General features: G+C 61.1%; 2 protein-coding genes across 4 annotated transcripts; both read left to right on the top strand.

Moving 5' to 3' along the window:
• Nucleotides 1-2,079: 2,079 nt before the first annotated feature.
• Nucleotides 2,080-3,252, top strand: S1PR4 (sphingosine-1-phosphate receptor 4). Its single transcript, XM_060006533.1, has one exon. The coding sequence runs from the start codon at nt 2,095-2,097 to the stop codon at nt 3,250-3,252; it is 1,158 nt and encodes a 385-aa protein (XP_059862516.1). The 5' UTR covers nt 2,080-2,094.
• A 6,058-nt stretch (nt 3,253-9,310) lies between these two features.
• On the top strand, nt 9,311-25,173 carry NCLN (nicalin). 3 transcript variants are annotated; one of them, XM_060007425.1, is made up of 15 exons: nt 9,311-9,598; nt 14,799-14,989; nt 15,111-15,255; nt 16,889-16,983; nt 17,817-17,897; nt 19,288-19,391; nt 20,404-20,492; nt 20,575-20,714; nt 20,957-21,135; nt 21,977-22,064; nt 22,139-22,177; nt 22,264-22,424; nt 23,316-23,369; nt 23,464-23,542; nt 23,656-25,173. In XM_060007425.1, exons 1-15 carry the CDS (start codon nt 9,415-9,417, stop codon nt 23,710-23,712), a joined length of 1,686 nt encoding a protein of 561 aa, XP_059863408.1. In that variant the 5' UTR covers nt 9,311-9,414; the 3' UTR covers nt 23,713-25,173. The 3 variants fall into 3 exon arrangements, with proteins under 3 accessions (XP_059863408.1, XP_059863406.1, XP_059863407.1); XM_060007424.1 differs by having other exon boundaries at nt 9,312-9,598; nt 22,261-22,424; XM_060007423.1 differs by lacking the exon at nt 23,656-25,173 and having other exon boundaries at nt 22,261-22,424; nt 23,464-23,649.
• The last annotated feature ends 226 nt before the right edge of the window (nt 25,174-25,399 follow it).

Here is a 25,399-nt window from a genome sequence, read left to right as displayed (position 1 = left end):
TGAGTAACCTTTTGTGTACTCACTTGTGTATTGTTAAAGCTGTGTTTTCAGGACAGACTGCTAGAAGGGGGACTGCTCTTCTGTAGCATGGGGATAATCGTAAGATTAAATAAGGTATAATGCACGTATGGCCTTTCACCCAGTCAGCAGGTAATTCATGGCAGAAGGTCACCACTGTTGGGCAGCTTGGCCTCAAATTAGCCAAACTCTGCTCTCTCATAGCATTTTAGTCTAGTTCTCAATTTGCTCTCTCAGCCTGGGGTGAGGGGCTCAGCTGGGGTTGGGGTTTAGTTGGGGTTGGGGCTCCACTAGAGTTGGGACTCAGCTTGGGATTGGGGTTCAGCTTGGGGTCAGGGTTCAGTTCAGGGTCAAATCTCAACCAGGGTCAGGGGTCAGGGTTGGAGTCAGGCTGTGGTCATGGGTTCCGCCAAGGTCAGGATTCAGCCTGGGATCAGGGCTCAGTCCAGGATCAGGGCTCAGTCCAGGACCAGGGCTCAGTCTAGGATCAGGGCTCAGTCTAGGACCAGGGCTCAGTCCAAGATCAGGACTCAGCCTGGGATCAGGGCTCAGTCCAGGATCAGGGCTCAGTCCAAGGTCAGGGTTCAGTCTGGGATCAGGGCTCAGTCTAGGATCAGGGCTCAGTCTAGGACCAAGGCTCAGTCCAAGGTCAGGACTCAGCCTGGGATCAGGGCTCAGCTGGGATTGGGGGTCAGCCTGGGTCAGGGATCAGAGTTGGGGTCAGCCTATGGTCACAGGTTCGGCCAAGGTCAGGGTTCAGCCTGGGATCAGGGCTCAGTCCAGGGCCCAGGCTCAGAACGTGCCATGTGTCTCCCTGTGAACGTGCCTGGGTCAGGTGGTCCCACGTGAGGCCGGGACTGGGGCTTGGGTGCTCATCCCCTCCCCCCTCCCCCCAGCTGCCTGCACAGCCCCTCCTCTCACAACCCCCCCTTCAGATCCGTTTCTGCTTGGTCACCTCCAGTGACCAGATGTTGCTACTCCCCAGGGCGCCCCTCCCTTTGAGCTTCCCTGTAACTGTCCCGCTCCAGAGCTGAGCGATGAACTCAGGGTTCAGGGGGCCACAGTCCCTGGGCTGTCCTCAACCCCTGTGTCCTGCCCACCCGCCACTCACGGGGGACACCAGAGCCCCTCAGACACCTGTGTCTCCTCCCTCAGACACTGGCCAGGGCAGTGTCCCCCCGCCTCAGGCCCCCCACACATCACTCCACACATCATCCCCGACTTCCTCTCCCCGCCTTGGTGCCCACACACCTCCGTCCTCACCCTTCTCTGGTTGAGTCAGTGTGAGCCGGGTCAGGATGGCTGTGCGGTGGCGGTGGGGTGAGTTCCCCACTTCTGTGAGCCCCTCCCCCTCCAGATGTGAGGTGCTGCCCCGGGTGGCGGTCCCCAGCAGCTCTACTCCCAGCAAAGCCAGCTCAGGGGCAGGAGAGGCAACGGAAAACCTGGGGAGAGAGGGTCCCGCCACGGAAGCCCCGGGTAAACGTGTGGGTGCGTGGGATTCACCTCCTGGCTGTGTGCTCTTCTGCGGGACCCGGGGCGGACACAGCCTCTCCAGGCCTCGGTTTCCCCTTCTGTGGACTGCGTGGTCCTGGCCCTGTCGTGAGGCTAAAACGGGGTGCATCTGCGGTATCGCTGAGGAAGCTGGTGGTGCTCCTGTGTGTGCGGCCGCTTGACACACACTTATTAAGCACCTACTGTGTGCCAGGCGGGTTTGGAGCAGTTGGGGAGCCGGTGACGGAACAGCGGGTCCTGCAGGGAGTAGCTCATGGGGGCGGGGAAGTCATCCAGCCCGGGTGTCACAGGGGAACAGGTTTCCCCCGCTCTGGGACCCCACCCGCAATGAGGGACCGCGGGCTCGCAGCAGGCAGCAGCCGCAGCGCCCTCCGGGAGTCCGGGTGGGAAGCGACCGTTGGGATGCCCCTCCCCGTCCCGGCCTCACCCTCACCCTCACCCTGGGGGTACCTTGAACATAACAGGAAATTTCAAATAACAGGAAACCAAGACCGGGCAAGGCGAGCGGCTCCACCCTGCCTGGGGCGAACCACCCCGGGCCTCAGTCTGCCCCCGGGGACCGCAATGAACGCCACGGGGGCCCCGACCGAGGCCCCCGAGTCCTGCCAGCTGCTGGCGGCCATCGGGCACAGCCGGCTCATCGTCTTGCATTACAACCACTCTGGCCGGCTGGCGGGGCGGGGCGGGCCCGAGGAGGGCGGCCTGGGGGTGCTGCGCGGGCTCTTCGTGGCCGTGAGCTGCCTGGTGGTGCTGGAGAACCTGCTGGTGCTGGTGGCCATCGCCAGCCGCATGCGCTCCCGCCGTTGGGTCTATTACTGCCTGGTGAATATCACGCTCAGCGACCTGCTCACGGGCGCCGCGTACCTGGCCAACGTGCTGCTGTCCGGGTCGCGCACCTTCCACCTGGCGCCGGCCCAGTGGTTCCTGCGCGAGGGCCTGCTCTTCATGGCGCTGGCCGCCTCCACCTTCAGCTTGCTCTTCACGGCGGGCGAGCGCTTCGCCACCATGGTGCGGCCGGTGGCTGAGAACGGGGCCACCAAGAGGGGCCGCGTGTGCAGCTTCATCGGACTCTGCTGGCTGCTGGCAGCCCTGCTGGGCCTGCTGCCTCTGCTGGGATGGAACTGCGTCTGCGCCTTCCAGCGCTGCTCCAGCCTGCTCCCGCTCTACTCCAAGGGCTACATCCTCTTCTGCGTGGTGGTCTTCGCCTGCATCCTGGCCACCATCATGGTGCTCTACGGGGCCATCTTCCGAGTGGTGCGCTCCAACGGGCAGAAGGCCCCGTGCACCCCAGCCCGCCGCAAGGCTCAGCGGCTGCTCAAGACGGTGCTTATGATCCTGGTGGCTTTCGTGGTGTGCTGGGGCCCGCTCTTCGGCCTGCTGCTGGCCGACATCTTTGGCTCCAACGTCTGGGCTCAGGAGTACCTGCGGGGCATGGACTGGATCCTGGCGCTGGCCGTGCTCAACTCCGCGGTCAACCCGGTCATCTACTCCTTCCGCAGCCGGGAGGTGTGCCGGGCCGTGCTGGGCTTCCTCTGCTGTGCGTGTCTCCGGTTGGGACTGCGAGGGCCTGGGGACTGCCTGGCCCGGGCTGCCGAGGCCCAGTCCGTCGCCTCCACCACCGACAGCTCGCTGAGGCCGAGGGACAGCTTTCGGGGCTCCCGCTCGCACAGCTTCCGGATGCGGGAGCCCCTGTCCAGTATCTCCAGCGTACGGAGCATCTGAGCCCACGGTTAGGGCAGTGGTTCAGCTGCCAGGTGCACGCCCGGGCGCGCAGGGATGCAGCAGCAGGCAGGCTGGATGCAGAGGAAGGAAGAGGGCGGCCGGGGGCATGCGTCCCAGGGCCCTGCAGTCCTCCCCGAAGCCTCCTGAGGCTGCTGACGCCGAGTGGATTTCCCACGGTCTCCGTGGGGCAGGAGGCAACAGGAGGAACAGAGAGCGCGCTGGAATAGGGATGAATGCGTTTGCTGTGTACGCAGTCCCCCTCCTGTGAGATTCTGAGGAAATCCCAGCCCCACAGTGGGCCTCAGTGGGGCTCCCAGGCTGCCAGGGTTAGGCTGGGTAGGGGGGTGTCTATGCCCCGGCAACGCGAGAGTTCAATGATGGGATGAGATGCTGCAGCCCCTTATTCACATGTGGCATCAGGGTGATGGGATGAGGGCTGTGGGTCTGCTGGAGCTGTGCCTGCAGCACAGGGAGGGCCACGACACCCGCCCCTTCCTGTTCACTTCCCCTTTCCCTGCCCTATCTCTCATCTTGGGTCCTGGGCGGCCTCCTTCCCCCACCTCTGGCCTCTGCATCTCTTGGAACTCAGTCTGGAGACCAGCAGAGGGGGAGCCGACTGGCCCTCCTGACCTCGGGGAAATCTCACCACTTCTCCCTTTAGCACTACCTGCCTCTTCCTTCCCCATCTGTGAAATGGGCCTATAGCAGACGGAACCCACCGCGGGAGGCGGTCGGTACTGGCTCAGTGTTTTTGCCATGGCGCGTGGCATCAGTGTGTTGACAAAACATTCAGCGACGGTGGAAATGTTCTACATCTGTGCTGCCAGTGTGGGACCCTCATGTGGCTACTGAGCCCTCGATAAGTGGCCTGTGCGACTGAAGACTGAACTTGGAATTCCTTTGCATTTAGACAGTTCACAGGACTTGCGGCAATGGTATGGGACAGCGCCGCAGGGGTCCACCCTCCGGATGTAGCCACCTTTGGCTGGTAGAAAGTGCTCTCTTTCCATCTTCCTAGCCAAGAAAGTGTCCGCAGGTCCTTCTGCCTCCGTCTTGCCAAGTTCTTGGGTCAGCATCCCGTCTGCCACTCTGGATGGGCTAGCTCCGTTCTGAGCCTCCATTTCTCCCCTGCAGGATGGGGGATGCGGCGATGGGAAACTGTTTACTGCGCTGTTTCAATAAAGCAGCCATTGGCCACATGTGGGTGCGTAAAATTAATTAAAATGAATTTTTAAAATTCAGTTTCTTGGTGCATTTCTTGGAGCTGCCGTATCAAAGTATCACAGACCGAGGGGCTTAAACAACGGGAATGCATTCTTTCATGACTTCCCTGGTGGTCCAGTGGTTAAGACTCCACGCTTCCACTGCAGGGGGTACAAGTTGGATCCCTGGTCGGGGAACTAAGATCCTGCATGCTGAGCGGTGCGGTCAAAAAAAAGAAAAGAGAAAAGAAATGTATCCTCTCATGGTTCTGGAGGCTGGAAATCTGAGATCAAGGTGCCAACAGGTTTGGTTCGTTCTGAGCCCTCTCTCCTAGATTCTGGGGGTTTGCTGGCAATCTTTGGCATCCCTTGGTTTGTAGACTCCATTTTCACATGGGTTCTCCCTGTGTGCACATCTGTGTGCAAATTTTCCCTTTTTATAAGGACACCAGTCCTATTGGATTAGGGCCACCCTATTCCAGTGTGACTCAGCTTAACTAATTACACCTATAACCATCCTATTTCCTAATAAGGTCCTATTCTGAGGTCCTGGGGGTTAGGATTTCAAGACGTGAATTTTGGAGACACAATTCAGCCCATAACACTTGGTCACACTAGCCAGACTTCAAGGCTTGATGGGACATGGGACTTGTGGCTACTGTTTTGGACAGTGTAGACACAGAGCATGTCCATCATCACAGAAAGTTCTGTTGGACAGGACTGGAAAACGTTCCAAGCATGTATAAGCTGGGATACTTCTTACATTTTCCTGATTCCTGGTCCACGTGTGTTTATTCGGGACAGTGGCAGGCAGGGTGAGGTCTCGGTGGAATTTGGTGTGAGTGGAGCCTGGGCCTCCTTGAAGCTCTCAGCCTGTGTCCTGGGCCTGTGTGAGCTGGCCCTGTGGCCCCCTCTGCCCTGTGGGGTGTCACACTTTGCTTTGACTGAGCTGCACTCTTTGCTGCTCCCTCCCATCTGGGGTCTTTGCACCTGCCCTTGTTGTCCCCAGTAGAGTGGCCTGCCTGGCACGTGCCCTGCCCATCCTTCAGGTCTCAGCTTTAGCATCACCTCCTCCAGGAAGTCTCCCTGATTTCTCCTCCTCAGCCCTCTTCCGGGCTCCCACATCTGCCTGTGCAACTCCATCATAGATCCGATCGCGCCTGGTTACTCATCCACCTTCTCCCCTGGACTTGGAGCTCCATGAGAGTGGAGGTAGTGACAGTGTTTGGGCCACAGCTATGTCCCTGGCACCCAGCACAGGACCCAGCAGATAGCAGGTGCTCCATGACCTAGAGTGTTGGGAGAACTAGTCCTAGCATCATGCCTCACAATGAGCCTGGGAAACTTCTTCCCCTCCTTACTCTCCACCCCCACCTTCCTCCCTGACTACGATGAAACTGTTCCCATGAATCCTGACTTCTGCTCTTAGGTGGCTCAGGTGTCTGTAACGCATCACCGTTCCCCAGCTATGCCGCTCACCATGGGCTTCAGTTTCCTCATCTGTAAAATGAGGATATTGATATCCCCTGCCCTACTGGGATGTTGTTAAGACAAGGAATATAAAGGCCCTTAAACTTACGTGTCTGATTTTGTAATAGGGAAGAACAAATCTGACTCTTTTTTTTTTTTCGGTACGTGGGCCTCTCACTGTTGTGGCCTCTCCCGCTGTGGAGCACAGGCTCCGGACGCGCAGGCTCAGTGGCCATGGCTCACGGGCCCAGCCGCTCCTTGGCATGTGGGATCTTCCCAGACCGGGGCACGAACCCGTGTCCCCTGCATCGGCAGGTGGCCTCTCAACCACTGCACCACCAGGGAAGCCCCTGACTCCTTTTTAGACCTGTTCCTTTTACTTTAACCTTTCTGCCCTGTTGCCTGTGCTTAGTCATGGTGGCTTTGTACCTTTTGTACAAGAATGTTGCCTATAGCCTGAAATATGCAGGTGAGCCTATTCTCAAGGCTCTGACGTTTAAGAGTCCCTTCACATAGAGGTAAAATGTTTCAGAATAGGGAATAACATTTGTTTTGTTGGAGGTTTACAGGAACATCCTGACCTGACCTGACCTGCACAGCTGCAAGAACAAAGGATTCCAAAACCAAGAAGTTTGCAGCAACTAACCACGTCCCTCTCTCACTTGCCTTTAAAAGTGCTTTGCTGAAACCCTCTGGGGAGTCGGGGTTTATGGGGCATGAGACACTGGTCTCCTTGCATGGCCCTGCAATAAACCTTTCTCTGCTCCAAACTCCAACTTCTGGTTTGTTTGTCCTCACTGTGCATTGGGCACAGGAACTTGCGTTTGGCAACATTTTTTTTTTTTTTTTTTTTTGCAGTACGCGGGCCACTCACCGTTGTGGCCTCTCCCGCTGTGGAGCACAGGCTCTGGACGTGCAGGCTCAGTGGCCATGGCTCACGGGCCCAGCCACTCCGCGGCATGTGGGATCTTCCCAGATCGGGGCACGAACCCGTGTCCCCTGCATCAGCAGGCGGACTCTCAACCACTGCACCACCAGGGAAACCCCCTGACAACATTTTAAAATGCCTTATATATCACTCAACGTTATCCTAGTCACCTTTGTACTAACTCATTTAATCCTTGGAAAATCTCCAGGAGGCAGGTACCATCATAACTCCATTTTATAGATGGAGAAACTAAGATCCAGAGAGGTTAGGTAGCTTACACAAGGTCACACAACTGGGAAGAGGCAGAGCTGGGATTCAAACCCAGACAGGTGACTTTTTTTTTTTGTTTTCTGGGATCTTAGTTCCCTGACCAGGGATCAAACCCACGCCCCCTGCAGTGGAAGCGTGGAGTATTAACCCCTGGACCGCCAGGGAAGTCCCCACAGGTGACTTCTGGATCCCTGTCTGTTACTGCCTCTTTGATGAATGAATGAATAAATGAATGAATGAAGGAATGAATACCAGTTCCTTCTCTCCTTTGGAAAACTCAGAATGAATGTTCCATTTCATTCTTCGGGCTGCCCCAAGGTTTCATCTCCACAAAGCAGGATTAGTTGAACCTCCCCATTTTACAGACAGAAAAAAAAGGCTCAGGAGAGGAGGCGGAATGGGCAGCCCTAAAGTCCAAGCCTCGTTATCTGAGCCAAGTTTAGGCCCCTTTCTTGCTTTATCTCTAGGTGAGTGTGCATGTCTTGCCTGTTCATAGCCTGGCCTGGAAGAGTGGGGGTAGATGGAGAAGCAGGTAATAAACATTTGCTGATGAAGACCATGTGGGCCAGAATTTCTCAGTCTTTTCCCTGTCCTGCCAAGCCACTCCTGACTCCTCATGCCTAGGACCTGCCTGGGGATGGCTGGAAGCAAGGGACACAGCTGGAAGGGAGGGGCTGGTGTGTTGGTGTTTTCATGACTCATTCATTCATTCACTCAACAACTGTGTGTCAGGCTCTATTCTGGGCAATGGGGTTGCAGCTATAAACAACCTGGTACCTGCCCGCGGAAAGGTCACAATTTGCTGGGGGTGGCAAACGTCAAACTGAGAAATGTCCAACGTCATTTCAGTAAGGAACTAGCCATGCAGAAAGTGGGAGGGGGCCCGCGAGTGTTTTGCAGGAACAGTGGATGCGGCGGCTCTGAGGCTGCACGAGCTTGGTGCGTTCTCATAATACCAACACTTATTGAGCGCTTCACGTATGCCTCATCCTTTCTAAGTGCATTCACGTGGATTATCTTATTGAATCCTCACACACCCCTGGGGAGCCGGGAAAGAGTGTTTGATTATTTATCATCATATTTGGCAGCTGAGGAAATGGAGGCTCAGAGAGGTGAAGCGACTTGCCCAAGGTCACACAGCTGGGAAGTGGAGGAGCTGGGACTTGAACTCATGCTGTTAATCAACACAACTGCCACCTTTCACTTGGGACCGAAGGGAGTCCCACTTCCCTAGGCAACGGTATCAGAACCTGTGGGCTAGGGCCATGTGCTCTGCACCTTCTGGCCTCAGTCTTCCCATCTGTACAAGGGGGTGTGAGTTACTGATGCCCCTTAAGGTCACTGGCCCAGAGAGAATTGGGTTCTCAGGGGGGCCAGATTAGAAAATACAAATTTAAGGCACCCAGTAAAATTTGAATTTCTGATGAACGAATATTATTTTTTTTACTGAGTATGTCCCAAATATAAATACGCCTAAGTATAAATATATCACCAACCCCGCACAACACTAAGCTGCAGACTACAAGTCCCATAATCCATTGCGACATCCCTTTAGGAACCTTCTGTCATGATTTCTTGATACTTCTTTCATTCTTTTATCCAAAAATTATATAAACCACCCACTGTGTGCCAGGCCTTGTGTTAAGCTCTGAGGAATACATCAGTGCACAAAGCAGACACAAGTCTTTGCCCTCATGGTGTTAACATCTATATTTCTTGGGAGTTTTAAGTGATTTTTTTTTCCGAACTTCTGCCAGGAAGACTTCAGCTCCCATGACCCCTTGTGCTTGTTCAATGAGACTACAATTCCCAGGAGACCTAGCGCATCAGGCCGGCCCCTCTCTTCCTTATTCCCAACTTTCCTCCGGGTCGCAAGGTCACGTCCTGCACAACCCCCTTCCCCCCTCCACCTTCTATCACAGCAAAGACAGGGCCTCAGTAAGTTCCGCCGATTATATATATATTTTTAAGTCTCCGTATTTTCTGACTTGGGGTTTATGTGAAACCTTAGTCAAACGGTCCACCACAGCTTCTTTTCTCGGGGAGTAACGGAATAGGCCTACAACTCCCAGGTGGCTCAGCGCGCGCCGGTCGGACTACAACTCCCAGCAGGCAGCGCGGCGGGCGGGCGGCCCTCGGCGGTGCCCGCAGGACCCCGGAGCGGGCGCGGGCTGCCCGGCGCGGCGCCCGCAGGACCCCGGCACCTACTCATGCCTAGGTGAGTTCGCGTGAGCCGCCGCTGCCGCCGTCCCGTCCCCGCCGCCGCCCCGCGCGGCCCCGCCGCCGGCCAGGATGCTGGAGGAAGCAGGAGAGGTGCTGGAGAACATGCTGAAGGCGTCCTGCCTGCCGCTCGGCTTCATCGTCTTCCTGCCCGCCGTGCTGCTGCTCGTGGCGCCGCCGCTGCCCGCCGCTGACGCGGCGCACGAGTTCACCGTGTACCGCATGCAGCAGTACGACCTGCAGGGACAGCCCTACGGTGCGTGGACCCGGGCCCCTGGCCTCCCCCCGGGGCCGGGCTTTCCCCATGGGCTCCTGACCTCCCCCACTTTTGCCTCCCCGCAACAGACCTTCCGCTCAGCCTCTCCCGTCTCCGGGGCTCCGGCCTATGCCGGCCAGGATGCCCCCTCCCTCGGTTCGGTCTCTGCTCCCCGGGCCCCAGGACCTGCCTGTCCCACCTGTCCAGCAGGAGTCCAGCCCGCAGACCTCACTTGGGCCGCCAGACACTTACCCAGATCCCAGGCAAGTCCGAGCCTGGATACCTGGACCGACGCTAGGCCCCCAGCTCTCTCTGCCCCAGGGACCCGCTGCGCTGGCTGCCACAGCACCCCGGCCCCGTCCCCGACAAGGGCTACATGCTCCAGAACGCAGAGCTTCCTCCCACCTTCAGGCCAAGCTGTCCCTGCTCCTTTTCTCCTGGGTCCTCTCTCTCTGATTCCCAGCTGGAACAGAGCCCCAACCTTGGGTCTTCTTCACTTGGAGTGGAGCCTCTCAGCGCGGTTCTGCCAGGCCGAGCTGGCCACCCTTGCACAGCTCCTGGCACCCCGGTGTGTTTTGTCCAGTGTCTGCATTCTGACCCCCTTTAGGGCTCAAGAAGCTCTGATCACTGACCCCAACCTGGCTCCGTGTCAAGGCCCATCTCTCCCCAGGCTCTGCTCCCTGGTCCCAACTCATGAGCCAGGTTCCTCAGAATTCCTTAGCTAATCTTTCAGTCCCCTGCTTTTGGGCTCCTGGAATGCCTTGCACCCTATTTCTTGCTCCCCCCTTAGGTGCATACCCACCCCTCAGCTTCCTGGAACAACACCGGCCCACCCTGGCTCCTTCTTTCCAGGATTTCAGGTCCCCGCGGCTGGATCCTGCCCAGCTCCTGTTCCCCGGCCCTGCTCCCTCATCTGTCAAAGTTCTGACCCCAGTGCCCAAGTCATTCTGAATTTCCCTCTCTTTCCCCAGCCTTGCTGTATCTGGTGTTCCAGAACCTTCTGGCCTCTGGTTTCTCTTCCAGCCTCTGGTTTCTCTTCCAGCCCGGTGCCTTAGGCCCCCACAAGTCAAGGCCCGCCCTCCCCAGTCCCCCTGGTCCCCTCATGTCTGAGCTCTGGTTCTCTTGGATTAGCGTCTCTTGTTGGGACATCAGGCCTAGCCTGAGCCCCCTGGATCCCCTGCCACTGCCAGGCCCCTGGGGAGCCCCAGTGTCGGGAGATTCCCCTCAGATTCCTCATCACCCCAGAGTTATGTCGTTTCTGTTCAGTGCAGTGGTTGTCAACCCAGGGGTCGCTGAGTGATGCCATCGGGTTGTCATGACTGGGGAGCTCCTGGCATCGAGGGGGTAGGGCCAGGGGTGCTGCCCCACACCCCACAGCGCCTGGGACGGCCTCTCCCAGAGAATGACCTGGGCCAGACTGTCAGCAGTGCTGAGGGGGAGAACTTGGGGTTACAGTGATGTCTCTAGACCCCAGGCTCTCGACCGGTGGGGAGGAAGGCCAGGAGCCCCTAACGAGTGGGCAGTTTGTATGCGTTGTTGACATCCCCCTGGGGAGAGGGTTTCAGCCGGTGCTGTCGCAGGTGGTCTTTTGAGATGTGGGTCATGCAGTGGAAGAAGGGGATCTTCAGCACCTTTTGGTGGTTCATTGTAATAAGCTTGAATAGCCACGTGTGACTAGCGGCTGCCGTTCTGGTCTAGCGGATCCTGCAATCCAGGATCCTAGAACTCTCCAGGTCAACCCGGCAGTCCTTCCCGCACCCAGTCACTCCGCTGTCCCCTCTTGCACTGCACTCGGAGCCTTGCCGGGAGCTCTCCCAGCACACCCAGCTCCACTCCGGGACCCTTGGGCAGCTGTAATCCAGCAGCCTGGATGCCCGGGATTCCCCCACCGCCTGCTCAGCGCTGGCCTGCTTGCAGTTGTGGCCCCCTCTCCCCGTCCCAGACAGGTGCGCAGACCCGCTCCCTGACTGCATCATTCTCCTCACAGATCCTCGGGAACCTTCTCTTCTTTCTCCCTGCCCTCCTTCCCTCTTCCCTTCCTTTACCTGAGTTCTTTCCCCTGTTCCTGGATTCCTTCCCGTTCTTTTTTCTGACCCGGTGTCTCCCCCCACCCCACATGTCCTCCTTTCCGGCCCCCATCTTTGTTGCTCATGGTGAGAAACCCGGATGCTGAGTGGGCTCGGGGGTGAGCGGAGGGGCCTGGCAGGGCGCCCACCCGTCTCAGCTCGCACGTCTACACCTCCACCCAGATCACACCAGGCAGCGTCCCCCATTGGCAGGGATGTGAGGTCCCCACTGCTGCCTGGGGAGATACTGGCGGGATAGTTCGGGAAGGCCCGGTGGTGCAGAGGGAGTTCCGGCTCCTCGCCGGTTGCGGAGCCTCTGACGGCTGGTCTGCTGGGTCACTGCTGATTGCAGCGTCCCCAGCATCACGCACGCCCTTGGCTCCTGCCTCCTGGTGTAACCCTTGCTCTGGGCCTCCTTTCCCAACTTCCTGTTCGCTCCTGTTGAGAAACAGGCGGGCAGGGTGCCGGGAAGGGGAGGCGTGTGCTCTTTGAGCTGGGGTGTGACCCCCACCCCGCCCCGCGAATGGACTCTGGCCTTTCTGGGCTGGGCCGCTCGCGCCCATCCCACTTGGTCCCCTCAGAAACAGCCCTGGGAGGTGGGGATGTGGGCACCCACACCGGGCACGGGGACGGGCTCTCCGCCCCTTGCTGGTCGGTGGCTTCGCGCTACAAAGGACCAGTGCAACCCGCAAGGAGAGAGGACTGGCCCTGGGCCCTCGGTAGAGAAGTCTGTGATCTCTGTCCAGGTGTGGTCCCATTGTGGGAACCAGCGACTTCCGTCCAGGTGTCCAGCGGCTGCCCAGACGCAGGGGTGACCGAGGCTGCGCTGGCTTCAGCCTCATGCCAGCAAAGACGGTCTCTGCTCTTGGGGCGCTCAGCCTCTGGGGGCACTTAGGGGGCTGGTGTCCACTTGATTCCGCTCTCACCCCCTCCTTCCCATCCCCTGGGAAGCTGGTCTCTGTAGGCTCCACAGGCGGTCCTCTGTGTCCCCACCCCGAGGTGACAGGTGACATCCGAGCAGACTCTGGGAGGCTGCGGGCTCCTGGGAGGCTGCGGCTGGACACGTGGGACACGGGGGAGGGGCCTGTCCGGCATTCCCAGAGCTTCAGGGGCCCCTGAAGGTTTTTGCCGCTCTCCCCTGCCAGGCCCTCCCAGGCTCCCACGTTGCCCTAAAGCAGAGGAAAGGCCCCGGGAGGGTGGGGTGGGGAGAGGCACACAGCCCCCAGCCTGGGGCGTACAGCCCAGCTTGGCTCCTTGGTCACAGACCCCGCCCCTGAGACAGCCCTGCCCTTTCCCACCTGGGGCGCTGTCCTTTCTGTGTTCTGCTGGGCCCCTCCCGCGGACCAGCCCTCAGGATGAGCTGTAGGAAGCCACCCTTCTCCCGACGGCACATTCTTGGGAAGCAGAGGTGGGGACCTCGCTCCCGGCCCTGAGCCTGAGTCCGTCTGGGCACAGGTGTCGCCTTGCCCGGCAGGCTTGACCTCCAGGCAGCACGCTCTGGCTCCCTGGGGGAAGCAGACCTGTTTCTCTGCGTTGTGATTTTGACGCTCACTGTGTGGGTCTCCAGCTGGAGGCCCTAAGGGCCGTGTCTGGCCCCCATGTGCAGTAGGGTTTGTTTGCTTGTTTTGTGCACGCTGGGTCAGCCTGGGCTCGCTGTGTGCCGTTGTCACCTGGGTGCTGGTGGCCGTGGCAGCTGGGGGCCTGCCTGAGCCCCCTTTCCCATCAGTCCAGGGATGGCCCCGAGGGCCCGCCGCTGCATGCCGTGCACCTGTGGGTGCTGGCGCCCCCTCCTCGTTCCGCTGAAATGTCCACGCAGCTTCCCGCCGCCTTTCTCCAGTAGAGCTCTCAGGACAGCAGTGCTCTGTGTCTGAGGGGACCTGCTGCCCTTAGGAAAGCGCCCTGCAGTCCTGGCTGTAGCCTACTTCTGCTCAGGCGGGGAGGGGGCAGCTGCCTGGAAAAGCTTGTGAGCGGGGAGGGGTCCAAGCCAGAAGCAGCCTCTCCCTCCCTCCCTCCCTGATTCTCTGGCCCTTTCTTGAGCTCCCAGATGAGAGAAACACGGGTGGTCCTGCCTGCAGGGCACACCAGGCCACGTCTGGCATCATCTGTGGTTACCCTGACTAGGGGGCTCCTGGCATCGAGGGGGCGGGGCCAGGGAGGCTGCCCTACACCCCACAGCACCCAGGACGGCCCAGGGGGAACAGTGCAGCCCTGACTGGAAGAAGATGGACAAACCCTGGTGTTTCCCTTCCTGAGGGGCTTCGGGGAGACCGGGCGTTGGTTCGTTCCATGTCCTGAGCCTGCTGGGCTGGGAGTCGCCAGGCGATGCTGGGTTTGCGCCGTGGTGAACGAGGTCCCTACCCCTGGAACCCCCAAGCTAGTTAGGGGAGTAGATAGCAAGGGCCCCGGGGACATGGACAAGGCCGTGTTAGAGCTGTGAGGGGAGGGGACCCTGGTCTGGGGAGGGTGGGACAGGGGCCACTGATCAGGTCAGCCAGGGCAGGGTTTGGGTTTTCCTCAGGTCATTGGCAACTGTGGGGGGCAGTCCTGTAGCCTGGGGGCTCCCTTTGCTGGGGACTAGACCCTGGAGTGGGTGCTGGGCTCTGTGCTGGGGGTCTCCTGACACCCTGGGCAGGGCGTGAGGCACCTGTGGGGCCCTGCGTCCCGGGAGCCACGGGGAACCTAGGGGAGGAGGGCTGGGGGAGCAGGACCGACTGGGTTCCAATCCTGGGGCTCCTGCTGACGGTCCTGCCTTCCGGGTGGGTGGCTTGGGGGGGTTACTGGCTGCCTCTGTGAGCTGGGGTGGGGGCAACCGCCCCTGAGCTGCCGCAGGGACATGGGGCGGGGGTGGGGCACAGCAGCCAGCCTGGCAGGCAGCCCGCACATCTTCGCGGGGCGGCTGGGTGGGCAGGGACCACGTCACTTTATGAGGGATGACTGTGGCCGAGGTGCAGTGGCGGGGGGAGGGTGCCAGAGCAGTGGGTCCAGCCCTGGTTTAGGAATGTAGGGGTGGGGGGGTTGGTCCAAGGAGAAGGGTCTTCGTTTTCGTTGAGTTCTCGGAAGGCCCCGCGAGCCGGGGGTTGGGGTGGGTGCGGCTCCGGTGGGTGGGCGGCCAGCTGAGGGACCACTCCCTGCAGGCACGCGGAACGCGGTGCTTAACACGGAGGCGCGCACCATCGACGCGGACGTGCTGAGCCGGCGCTGTGTGCTCATGCGGCTGCTGGACTTCTCGTACGAGCGCTACCAGCGCGCCCTACGCCAGTCGGCCGGTGCCGTGGTCATCATCCTGCCACGGGCCATGGCTGCGGTGCCACAGGACGTCATCCGGGTGAGGCCTGCCCCGCCCCACCGGCTCCGGCTCCATCCAGTCCAGTCCCCGGTGCCCGCCCTCCAGGGGCAGCCCCGGGCCCCCCTGCCAGAAGCCGCCTGAACATTTGTCTCTCCCGCAGCAATTCATGGAGATCGAGCCCGAGATGCTGGCCATGGAGACCATCGTGCCCGTGTACTTCGCCGTGGAGGACGACGCCCTGCTGTCCATCTACGAGCAGACGCAGGCTGCGTCCACCTCCCAGGGCTCCGCCTCAGCCGCCGAAGGTGAGCTCGGGGTGGGGATGTGCAGAGAGGGGCCCCGCTGTGCAGTTTCCAGGACCCCCTCTCCCGGGCTGGGGGATGCTGCGGTGAGCTTGGCAGTCGGGAGCTCTGCTGTTTGACCGGTCCGGGGGCCATGGGGGAGAGTGAGCTAGCAAAAGTGGTCAAAGAGTTGAGCCAAAAGGATCCAATCGCTGGTGTAGGAAAAGGAAGCTGGTGAGAGTGGGCAAGGCAGGCAGGTTTGTCCACACAGTGGACTCACCCAGCTCCTTGGCGAAACAGTTTGTGGGTATGTGTTTAAGCTGTAAAGGAAGGGTCATTCCTCCTGGCCAGATTATTAGCTGCGTGGATGCTAGACTGGGGGGTGGCAGACTGTGGCCCTCGGCCGCCTGTTTGTGCAAATAAAGTTTTATCGGCACACAGCCAGTGTTTCACACGGCTTATGGGCTTTCACACTACAGTAGCAGAGTTCAGTGGCTGTGACAGACTGGCCACAGAGCTGAGAATTTCGACTCTAGCAGTTTACAGCGAAGGTTTGCCAAACCCTCGTCTGGATTAAAGTCCGGACAGTGGCCTTCTCCATTGTGGCAGCACAAGAGTGAGTTTTTGGAAAGATCTTAATTTCTAGTTAGAGCGGAGGGGAGGAGGAGGAGTCAGCTGCCTGGTGGAATATTACGCAGCCGTTAAGAAACGGCATCGGGTGTGAGAAAGTGCTTATTTTACATTGGTTGTGGAAAAAACAGAATATAAGATCATAGATGAGGATCACAACACTTTTTTAGGCGTAGCTTGTTTGTTTTGGAATAACGCTAGGGTTTATAAGAAGTTGCGGACATACTCCGGTTCCTGAGAGGCACCCTTCCAGCTCCCCCAGTGATGACACCTCCCATGGCCATCACGATTGTGGTTTGTGTCATTGTCGTCGTTGTTTTTCGGCCGCACCGCACGGCTTGCAGGATCTTACTTCCCCGACCAGGGATTGAACCCCGGGCCCTTGGCAGTGAAAGTGCGGAGTCCTACCCACTGGACCGCCAGGGAATTCCCACTGTTGTATTTTTAAATGTGTAAAGAACGGAAGGGCTTGAGACAGGGTGAGCTCATGGGCGTTTTAGGGCAGTCGCTGCCCCAGGTGAAAAAGTGGCAGGCGCAGTGGACCACTGGCTCACGTGGAGCGAGGTGGGCACCACCTCACCTAGGCTCAGGACAGAACGGAACTTTCCTTCTTATGAAACTTTGAGTTCTCACGCCATCTTCGCTTTCGGGACTGGGCTGGAGGGTCCTGAGCCATGTGATGGGAAACTCCTGTTTTGGGGTCACTGCTGAAGTGATCCTTGGGAAGCTGGGTCAGAGGTCGTGCACGCGCCATCGTGATTTAGGAACGGTCCTGCAGGGCGAGGGCGCGTACGCACTCCTCACCAGCCTCAGTGGTGTCCGGGTGACTGTTTCACCGGCTCTTATACTGGACACCCAGCTTCTTTCCCGTGTCCAGTTACCACGTTGTGTTCTAGTCTGTGTGGTCAATTCTGCTTTTGCTCAGACTGAACCCCTGGAGTCTGGGGTGCTGGGGTGGTTAGCATGCCGGCTCTGGTCCGGGAAGCCCCCCCCGGCTCAGGCCAACCCTCCCCGCCCCTGTCCTCAGTGCTGCTGCACACCGCCACCGCCAACGGCTTCCAGATGGTCACTAGCGGGGTCCAGAGCAAGGCCGTGAGCGACTGGCTCATCACCAGCGTGGAGGTGGGTGCCCGGCGTGCCTCACTGCCCGTCCCCACTAGAGGGAGCCTCTGACCGGGAAATCGGGTCAGGTGGCCGCCCACCCGCCCTATGGAGAGATGGGCCTCCAGCCACACACCCTGCCTTGCCTCCTCCCCCAACCCCTGCCCCACCGAGAGCCCCCTCCCCGAGTGGCCGGCCCTTCCCCTAACAGTAACATCGCGGGAGCTCGGCCGAGCAGGCGGAGAGCAGAGCTTTGGGCAGCAATTAAAGCCTAATCTCCCACCGGGAGGGTGGGTGTATGCAGGCATCCAGGCCAGAGCAAGGTCCAAGTCCTCCCCCTCGCCTCTCCCCACCAGGGTCAGCTCCACGGGCCGCCCATGGGGTTGTCTCGCTGCACCCGCCCCCCCCCCCCCCCAGAAAAAAGCCTCTGGCGGTTTTGTTCCCTTCCCCCCACAAGGAGGCCGCAGCTGAGGCCTTGCAGAGCTGCCCTCTGTCCAGAGAGTAAGGGGCGTGGGGCCTCAGCACATGCTGCCCCCGGCTCGGCCCCGTGGGCCCTGCTCCTGACAGGATGACTTTCCCGACTGTTCCCTGCTGGACTTGACCGGGGGCTGGTTTACGCAGCAGGACCGGCCAGGGTGCCGGACCCCGACCCCCCGAGCTCTTCCTGCGCTGTCAGGACCTTGCCATGCCTGCCGTCAGCAGGGCTCGGCCTTTGAAGGGTGGGCCTGGTTTCCCGCGGCCACCCGCCCGCCCCCGTGTCCACAGTGTAGCCGGCAAAGCCGAGAACACTGCCGCCGGGTGGGGGGCGGCCACGGCCTCGGGCCGGCTGCCCCTTCATGCCTGTGCCTCTGCAGGGGCGGCTGACCGGGCTGGGCGGAGAGGACCTGCCCACCATCGTCATCGTGGCCCACTACGACGCCTTCGGGGTGGCCCCGGTACGTCTGTGCCCTCAGGGCCCCGTGAACACCCTGCGGGGCCGGTGTCATCGTGAAGCTTCACTCCCCCAAACGAGACGTGACAGCAGAGGGAGGGGCGCTCCCCGGGGAGGCCCACGAGACCCAGCCCGGGCTTCTCACTGGGGGCCGGTCATGCAGGCACCTCGGCCCGGCATGGCTGAGACCCCAGACCCAAGAGGAGAGCAGGTGCCCGTGCGGACCCCATGTCTGCACAGGCAGTGTTGGGACAGGGGGCCCCCGAAGTCCGGTTCCCGGCACCCCTGAGGGCTGGCCTGGCCAGCGTCCCTCCAGGCTGCAGGCCACCCGGGGCTGTGCCCTCAGAGCCCCAGGCACTTTGGGGTGGGAGGTTCCTGCTGGAGAACCAACAGCCGGCTGAACCGGACAGTGGGTGCTGGGAGGGCCTGCAGCCGGTCGTGCGCCCCTGACCGCGCCTTGCGGGCCGCCTCCCCTGGGAGGCCAAGGCTGTCCTTGAGGACGCTGGGGCCCAGAGGCCGGCCTTGGACAGTCGGCTCACAGCCACTGTCTCACCCTTTTCATCATCCACCCCCACGGAGCCTTTTTAGACACCTGTGTCCTCGTTTTCCCTTTCTTGTGAAATTTTCTTAAATTTTTGAGATGTGATTCCCATAACATAAAATCCATCCTTTTAAAGCACGCAATTCAGAGATTTTTAGTGAATTCACAAAATTTGTGTAGACATCACCGCTTTCTGCTTCCAGAGTGTTCCATCCCCCCAAAAGAAGCCCCGTCCCTATGAAGTCACCCCACCCCTCCCCCAGCCCCTGACAGCCAGGAACCCACTCTCGGTGTCTGTGGATCGGCCTGTCCTGGACGTTTTCCCTCAGTGGGGTCACAGCCTGTGTGTCCTTCTGTGTCTGGCTTCCCTCACTGAGCACCCTGTGGGCCCCTCCCTGTGAACTTGAATGGCGTCGTGTGTCAGTTGGTGCACTGTGACTGTGGGAGGGTCCCAAGCCATGCAAACAACCCAGTTTTTTTCTCTCCAAGAACCAGTCGTTCCCCGTGGGGAATGTCGCCTTAGAGCGCAGGACTCAGACGCCGGGCCGGGGCGGGGGCGGTGGTGGTGGTGGTGTTCACAGCGCGGGGGGGCAGAAGGCCGGAGGTCCAGCTGGAGGGAGCTCCCAGGGCAGATGCCCAGGCTGGACGGAGGCTGCGCACGGGGCTTCCCACGTGCGTGGGGGCCGGGCGGCACCCAGGGGCCGTCGGTCTCAGGTTTGGGCCGCGCAGGGCGGGTGAGCCCAGCTGCGCTGGAGATGTGGACCGGGGGCGAGATGCGGAGGGGGGTTGGGGGGGTGCGAGGCGCCACATGTGGATGTGGGGTGACCTCGGCCTCCTCTCTGCACACCCGCAGTGGCTGTCGCACGGCGCGGACTCCAATGGAAGTGGCATCTCTGTGCTGCTGGAGCTCACCCGTCTCTTCTCCAGGCTCTATACCTACAAGCGCACCCACGCCGCGTAAGTGATGGGAGCAGGGCAGTTCCGACCCTGGAATCACAGCGTCAGGTCGTGGGGCCCAGCTCCTCCCGGGTGCACCCCTGGGAATCCTCCCCAGGAGGTTGGGCTGCCCTCGCTCCTGGAAGAGCCGGGGACACTCCAACGGCAAGAAGCAGAAATACCTGCGAGCCGGTCGCTCAGGCTGGCGTCTCCCCGTTGCGGCCCCGGGCACAGCTGGTCACCGGTGTGGGCGCTCGTCCTTATGCCACGCTGCCCTGGGACGGCAGGGGCCCAGTGATGAGCGAGTCTCCCTGAGCTGCCAGGCCTGGCCCCACGCATGCAGGTGCCCTGAGCAGCAGGAGTGCTTACGTCCTGGGCAGGGAGGGGAGGTTGAGATCAGGGTGTCAGCAGGACCGCGCCTCCTCCTGAAACTCCAGGGGAGGGTCCTTCCTGCTGCTGCCGGGTTCCAGCAGTGATGGATTCCTCGGTCCCAGCTTTACGTGGCCTTCTCTTCCTCCAGGTGTCTCCTCTCTTCTATAAGGATCGCCGTGGCCACGGCGGGATGGATGGGGCTGGGGGGGGTGGCGCGGGGACATGGTCCTTCACGACACCCCTGGCTTCAGTCCTTCTCGAGGGACGGGGTGCTGAATCACCTGTCACTTTTTATTTCCTGGTTGGTCCACCCAGTCTCTCCTGGTTTCGAGAGTTCAGAGAGGCCCTTGAAGCAATGCTTCTCGCCAGAGGGGCAACAGAGCTGTGCTTCTCACCTGGAGCCCCCTGGGGACACTGGGCCATGTCTGAGGACATTGTGATCATCATGACTCGGGGACTCCTGGCATCCATTGGGTGGGGGCCAGGGATGCTGCTGCATACCCCACAGCACCCAGGACGCCCCGATGTCAGCAGTGCCAGGATAGGGAGGCCCAGCCCTGAAGGCTGGTTGGATTTCATACCTGGGGGGGGAACCACTTCCTCCTTGTCGGGGACCTGGACTCCCAGGTGTCAACGCTGGCGCCCCACTGCTTCCCGCTAGGTACAACCTCCTGTTCTTTGCGTCTGGAGGAGGAAAGTTCAACTACCAGGGCACCAAGCGCTGGTTAGAAGACAATCTGGACCACACAGGTGAGCGGCCCCAGCGGCCAGGGTGGGGTCTGGGCCGCTGGTACTCCCCCCACCTCCACCCACCAGCCCTCACTGCACTCAGATTCCAGCCTGCTCCAGGACAACGTGGCCTTTGTTCTCTGCCTGGACACCCTGGGCCGGGGGGACAGCCTGCACCTGCATGTGTCCAAGCCGCCCAGGGAGGGGACGCTACAGCACTCCTTCCTGCGGGAGCTCGAGACGGTAGGTGCCCCGCCGGAGGCAAGGCTGGGACATGGGAGCTTTGTGCACCCTGGGGCCTCGGGTGAGCCTCAGGTGGGTTTTCCGGGGATGGGGGCAGGTGGGCTTCTCCCTGGGTTCCAGAAGCAGGAGGTTCGGGGAGGGACTTGGGACCCGCCAGACGCGAGGGACCACCGCCACAGAGACAGGCGGGGTTGGGGCACAGCCCGCGGGCACCGGGCAGAGCCTGACAGTGCCCCTCGCAGGTGGCCGCCCACCAGTTCCCTGAGGTGCGGTTCTCCATGGTGCACAAGAAGATCAACCTGGCGGAGGACATCCTGGCCTGGGAGCATGAGCGCTTCGCCATCCGCCGGCTGCCTGCCTTCACCCTGTCCCATCTGGAGAGCCACCGTGACGGCCAGCGCAGCAGCATCATGGACGTGCGGTGAGCACCGCCATCGGAGCAGGCATGGGCCGGGGCATCCACTGGTCCTGGGGCATCCGGCAGGCTTCCTGGAGGAGGTGGCGCTAGAACTGGGGCACGAGCCAGGAGAAGGGTGTGGTTCGGTGGAGGGAAGACTTGGGGCGGGGGAGGCAGGGTACCTCCCGGGGCAGCCCCACACCCCACGCCCACGCTCACTCAGGTCGGGATGTGTTGCCTCTGAGGCTCCTCTTCTACAGTCCTGTGTTGCTGGCAGCCCTTGGTGTCCCTGGGCTTGTGGCCGTGCCACCGTCCCCGCCTCCGTGGTCACGTGGCCTCTCCCTTGTGCCTGTGACCAAATACCCCTCCTTACAGGGACACCAGCCGTGGGACTTCAGGCCCCCCTACTCCAGTGCAATCACATCTTAGCTAATAACGTCTGCGGAGATCCTACTTCCAAATCGGGTCCCATTCCCAGGTTCCGGGTGGGCGTGAATTTGGGGGACACTGTTGCCCCCACTACAGGGCGTTACAGCAACTCCACCCTCAGCAGCCCGTGGAGGTGTGGGTGTCCTGACCTCCCCCAAGGTCCAGAGGAGGAGATAGGCCCGGGGCCGCCAGTCACTGAGGCAGACGCGCGTCCACGGGGCGCAGGCTCGGCCCGCGCGCCCTGGGTGCAGGGCAGCCCCGTCGGGGGCGGGCCCGTCCCAGAGAGGAGCCTGCAGTGTGGGGGGCGCCCGTCTGCTGGGAGGGCCGTCACCCTGCTTGTCTTTATCGTTATCAGGTATATGCTCGCTCTTGGTTTTTGGCGATTATGAACGATGCCAATTCCTGATACATGTGTTTTTAAAACTTGCCCTCGAAGGTCCCGGGTTGACTCCAAAACTCTGACCCGAAACACGAGGCTGATCGCCGAGGCCCTGACCCGTGTCATCTACAACCTGACAGAGAAGGTGAGCCCCCGCCTGCAGGCCCCCCACCCACCCGGCCGCTCTGGACTCAGCCCCATGCCCTCCTCTCTCTGCAGGGGACGCCCCCGGACATGCCAGTCTTCACGGAGCAGATGGTAACGTGCGGGTGGGCAGGCGGGCAGGCGGGGGGGCCGGTGGGATGGGGCAGGGTCCCGTGACCACGGTCGCTTCCCCGCAGCAGGTCCAGCGGGAACAGCTGGACTCGGTGATGGACTGGCTGACCGCCCAGCCGCGGGCCGCCCAGCTGGTGGGCAAGGACGGCACGTTCCTCAGCACGTTGCAGCACCACCTCGGCCACTACCTGAAGGAGGTCAGGCCGCACCACGTCAAGGCCGACAAGCGGTGAGGCCGGGCGCCGCCCCGCCAGCCAGGGGTGGGCTCTTCTGGGGCCTTCCCCCAGGGCCAGATGGAGCAGACAGAAACACTGGACGAAAAATAAAACGATAAGTGAGAAGTGCAGGTGCCCCGTTAAACGGGTTCCAGGTGAACCACAATTGTCTCAGTGTAAGTATAGCCCACGTAGTGTCTGGGACATACTTACACTGAAAGCCCATTTCTTCTGTATCTGCAGTCCTCGTAGAACTGAAGCCCTGTGTTTTATGTGGCAGCCCTATACTCCCAGCTACTCTTCGTGGACCTTTTGTGTTCTGGGCCTCGGGTGACTCATACCCCAGGTCCCCTCCTGCCCTCGGGATGCTCCTCCCCACTGCAGGCCTCCTGAGTTTTGTCTTCTTTCTGTTCAGGGCTCCCATGCTCCCTGGTTGGACTGAACAAGGACTGGGGAGGGGTGTCTGGGGGATCCATAGGCAGGAGACACCCCCCCGGAAAGCTTGGTGCCCCTCGCTGGCTCTCCACCTTCCTCCCAACTCCTGGTGCTCCAGGGAGAGCAAGCTCTTGAATAGAAGAAGAAACTGAGGCTCAGAGTGGACCCACGGCTGTGGAGCTGGGGGCCTCCAATTCCTAGGCTGTGGTCGTTCTCCCTCTATAGAAAGACTTCCCAGACCAGATAATTTCCACAGTAACCACACTTTGTTTTAGAGAGTATACCCCAGAAAGCAACAGGAAAGACATTAGTTGAGAATAAAGCACGGTCCTTCCCCAGGAGGGACAGTGGCAGCCTTGTGCAGGCACACACCTGGGGTGCCCCCTTCCCCCGCCACGTTCCTAGGCTGGTGGGACCTCCGGTGGCCCTGCTATCAGGGTGAGCCTGCTGAGAAAGCGCTCTCTCACCAGGGACCCTGAGTTTGTCTTCTATGACCAGCTGAAGCAGGTGATGAACGCCTACAGGTGAGCGCCCTGGGTCACTGTCCAGGGGACTGGGTCCTCGGGACAGCTGGGGAGCAGCCCGCTGACCCACCCCGCCGCCCCCTCCCCTCCCCAGGGTCAAGCCGGCCATTTTCGACCTGCTTCTGGCCGTCTGCATCGGCGCCTACCTCGGGATGGCTTACACGGCGGTCCAGGTGAGCAGGGGACTGGGGAATACGAGGCCTTTCAGGAGACCCCTTGGGCGGCCCGAGGGCCTTCCTGTTGGCGGGGTCGCCTGACCTCACTGGAGCCCTCCCGCTGCCCCCAGCACTTCGACCTCCTGTACAAAACAGTTCAGAGACTGCTGAAGGCCAAGACGCAGTGACGCGGCTGCTGGGCGCCGGCAGGAGGGCAGGTCCTTGCCCCGCGGCCTCGGCGGCTGTAACCCTGAATTACAGAGCTGTTCTGTGTTGCTCTTGAGGATTTGGGGGCTTCTTTCTCTTGTTTATCCTTTGAGCTCCCTCGGAGGAGCGCTGGTGGAGGTCTGTCTGGTCTGGGGCCTGGCCGCGGACTCGGGGACAGACGTGTGGATGAGCCCCTGCCCTGGAGTCGGCCCCGTGGCCCTCGGGGCGCGTAAGCCACGCCAGGAAAGAGGAACTGTGCCCAGCTCAGCCTCGGCCTCACCCCCGCCCATGATGCTGACCGTGGACCTGGTGGTCACAGGCCAACAGGGTCAGGGCCAGGCCACCCCCGTGCTGGCTCTGCGTCTGACCTCGAGGCTGTCCCCACCCCCTCCGTCGACCCGGGTACTCCCTTCCCTCCCGTCTGGAGAGGGTGGCACTGCCTCTGGGTCCCCAGGTTCTGGCTGCCCCCTCGCAGCCTTGTGCCCTCACCCAGCTGGCCCTGGGACACGACTCCCCTGAGCCCCCTTGGGCGGCTGGCGCCTTGAACACCTGGCAGCCTCCCCAGGGGCCCTTGCGCTGCTCACCCTGCTTCGCGCTGCCTCTGCCCCTCCTGCCCCTGCCCCGGACTCTTGGGGCTCCGCGCTCAGCCTGTCCCCCTGCGGAGCTCCCGGCGTGGGGGGAGGCCCCTCTGCCCCTTTCCCTGGGCCTTGGTTTCCTCATATGCAAGGAGGAGGATGCTTTCGGGGGGAGTGGGCACCCCCCCATCCCAGGAGGAGACGTGACCATGGGAGCAGCTCTTCCTGCGACCATGAGGGGGTGGGTCTGGGCCTGAGCCCCACAAACCAGGTGCCTGGTGGGGCCTGAGCTGCTCGGAAGGGGTGGAGGGGGCAGGGCTGGGACTGACCTCAGGGAGACCCAGATTCATTAGCAATACAGTCAGTTAAGTGTTGAGTGCTGGGGGGCCAGGGTCCAGGAGAGGGGACTCCAGGGGCCTCCTGGCCACCATGGAGGGCTCGCCTGCCTTCCAGTTCTGCGGGGCCTGGAGGGGCTGGGGACTGGCTCGCTCCCAAAGCCTCCCGACGCTCACTGGAGGGAACGGGCTCCTGGGGGCTCCTGGCTCGGCTGGACCGTCCTGTCAGGCCTGGGAGGGGCAGGCGTGGAGGCTGCAGGTCCTCTGTCTCATCCCACCCTCTCCCTGCCCGGTGGCCCATCTCCCCCAAAGACTGTTTACCGAGTGCCCCGCCACCTCTGGGGCGGGTATGGGCCCGGCCCCGCCTGGCCCATCCTATCCTTCCCCACATGTGAGTGTGTGAGCCGTGGACGAGCTGTGGTTGCCGCGTGAACGTCCTTCCTCCCCAGGGCGCATGGTCAGGATCGCTGACCAGTTGGAGTCAGGATGCTTGTGGGACGCGGCCGGACGATCAGAAATAAAGCCATAATGAATGACAGCCTTGCGTGTCCTGTCTTGTCGGGGGCTGGGGCCTCAGGGTTCAGTCCTGCCCACCTGAAAGTGGTTTGCGTTTCCCCGGGGGGTGGGGGGGGCCTGGTGCCCGTATGGAGAGCAGGGTCAGCATCCCTCCTGCCCCCAGCTGAGACTGCTACCACTCCCCACTGCAGAATGGGGTAAAAACCAGTTCAGAGCTGATGGGACAGCGGGCCATGTTCCTT

Source organism: Delphinus delphis, chromosome 3 (genome assembly GCF_949987515.2).
Source record: "Delphinus delphis chromosome 3, mDelDel1.2, whole genome shotgun sequence".
In the NCBI taxonomy this organism is placed as follows: domain Eukaryota; kingdom Metazoa; phylum Chordata; class Mammalia; order Artiodactyla; family Delphinidae; genus Delphinus; species Delphinus delphis.
This window is presented reverse-complemented; position numbering and strand designations above follow the sequence as displayed.

Coding starts and splice junctions, on each gene's coding strand:
- S1PR4 (XM_060006533.1), top strand. CDS start 2,095: ATGAACGCCACGGGGGCCCCGACCGAGGCCCCCGAGTCCTGCCAGCTG.
- NCLN (XM_060007423.1), top strand. CDS start 9,415: ATGCTGGAGGAAGCAGGAGAGGTGCTGGAGAACATGCTGAAGGCGTCC. Junction 20,715..20,956: donor TCCTGCGGGAGCTCGAGACG/GTAGGTGCCCCG, acceptor TGCCCCTCGCAG/GTGGCCGCCCACCAGTTCCC. Junction 22,065..22,138: donor TCTACAACCTGACAGAGAAG/GTGAGCCCCCGC, acceptor CTCTCTCTGCAG/GGGACGCCCCCGGACATGCC.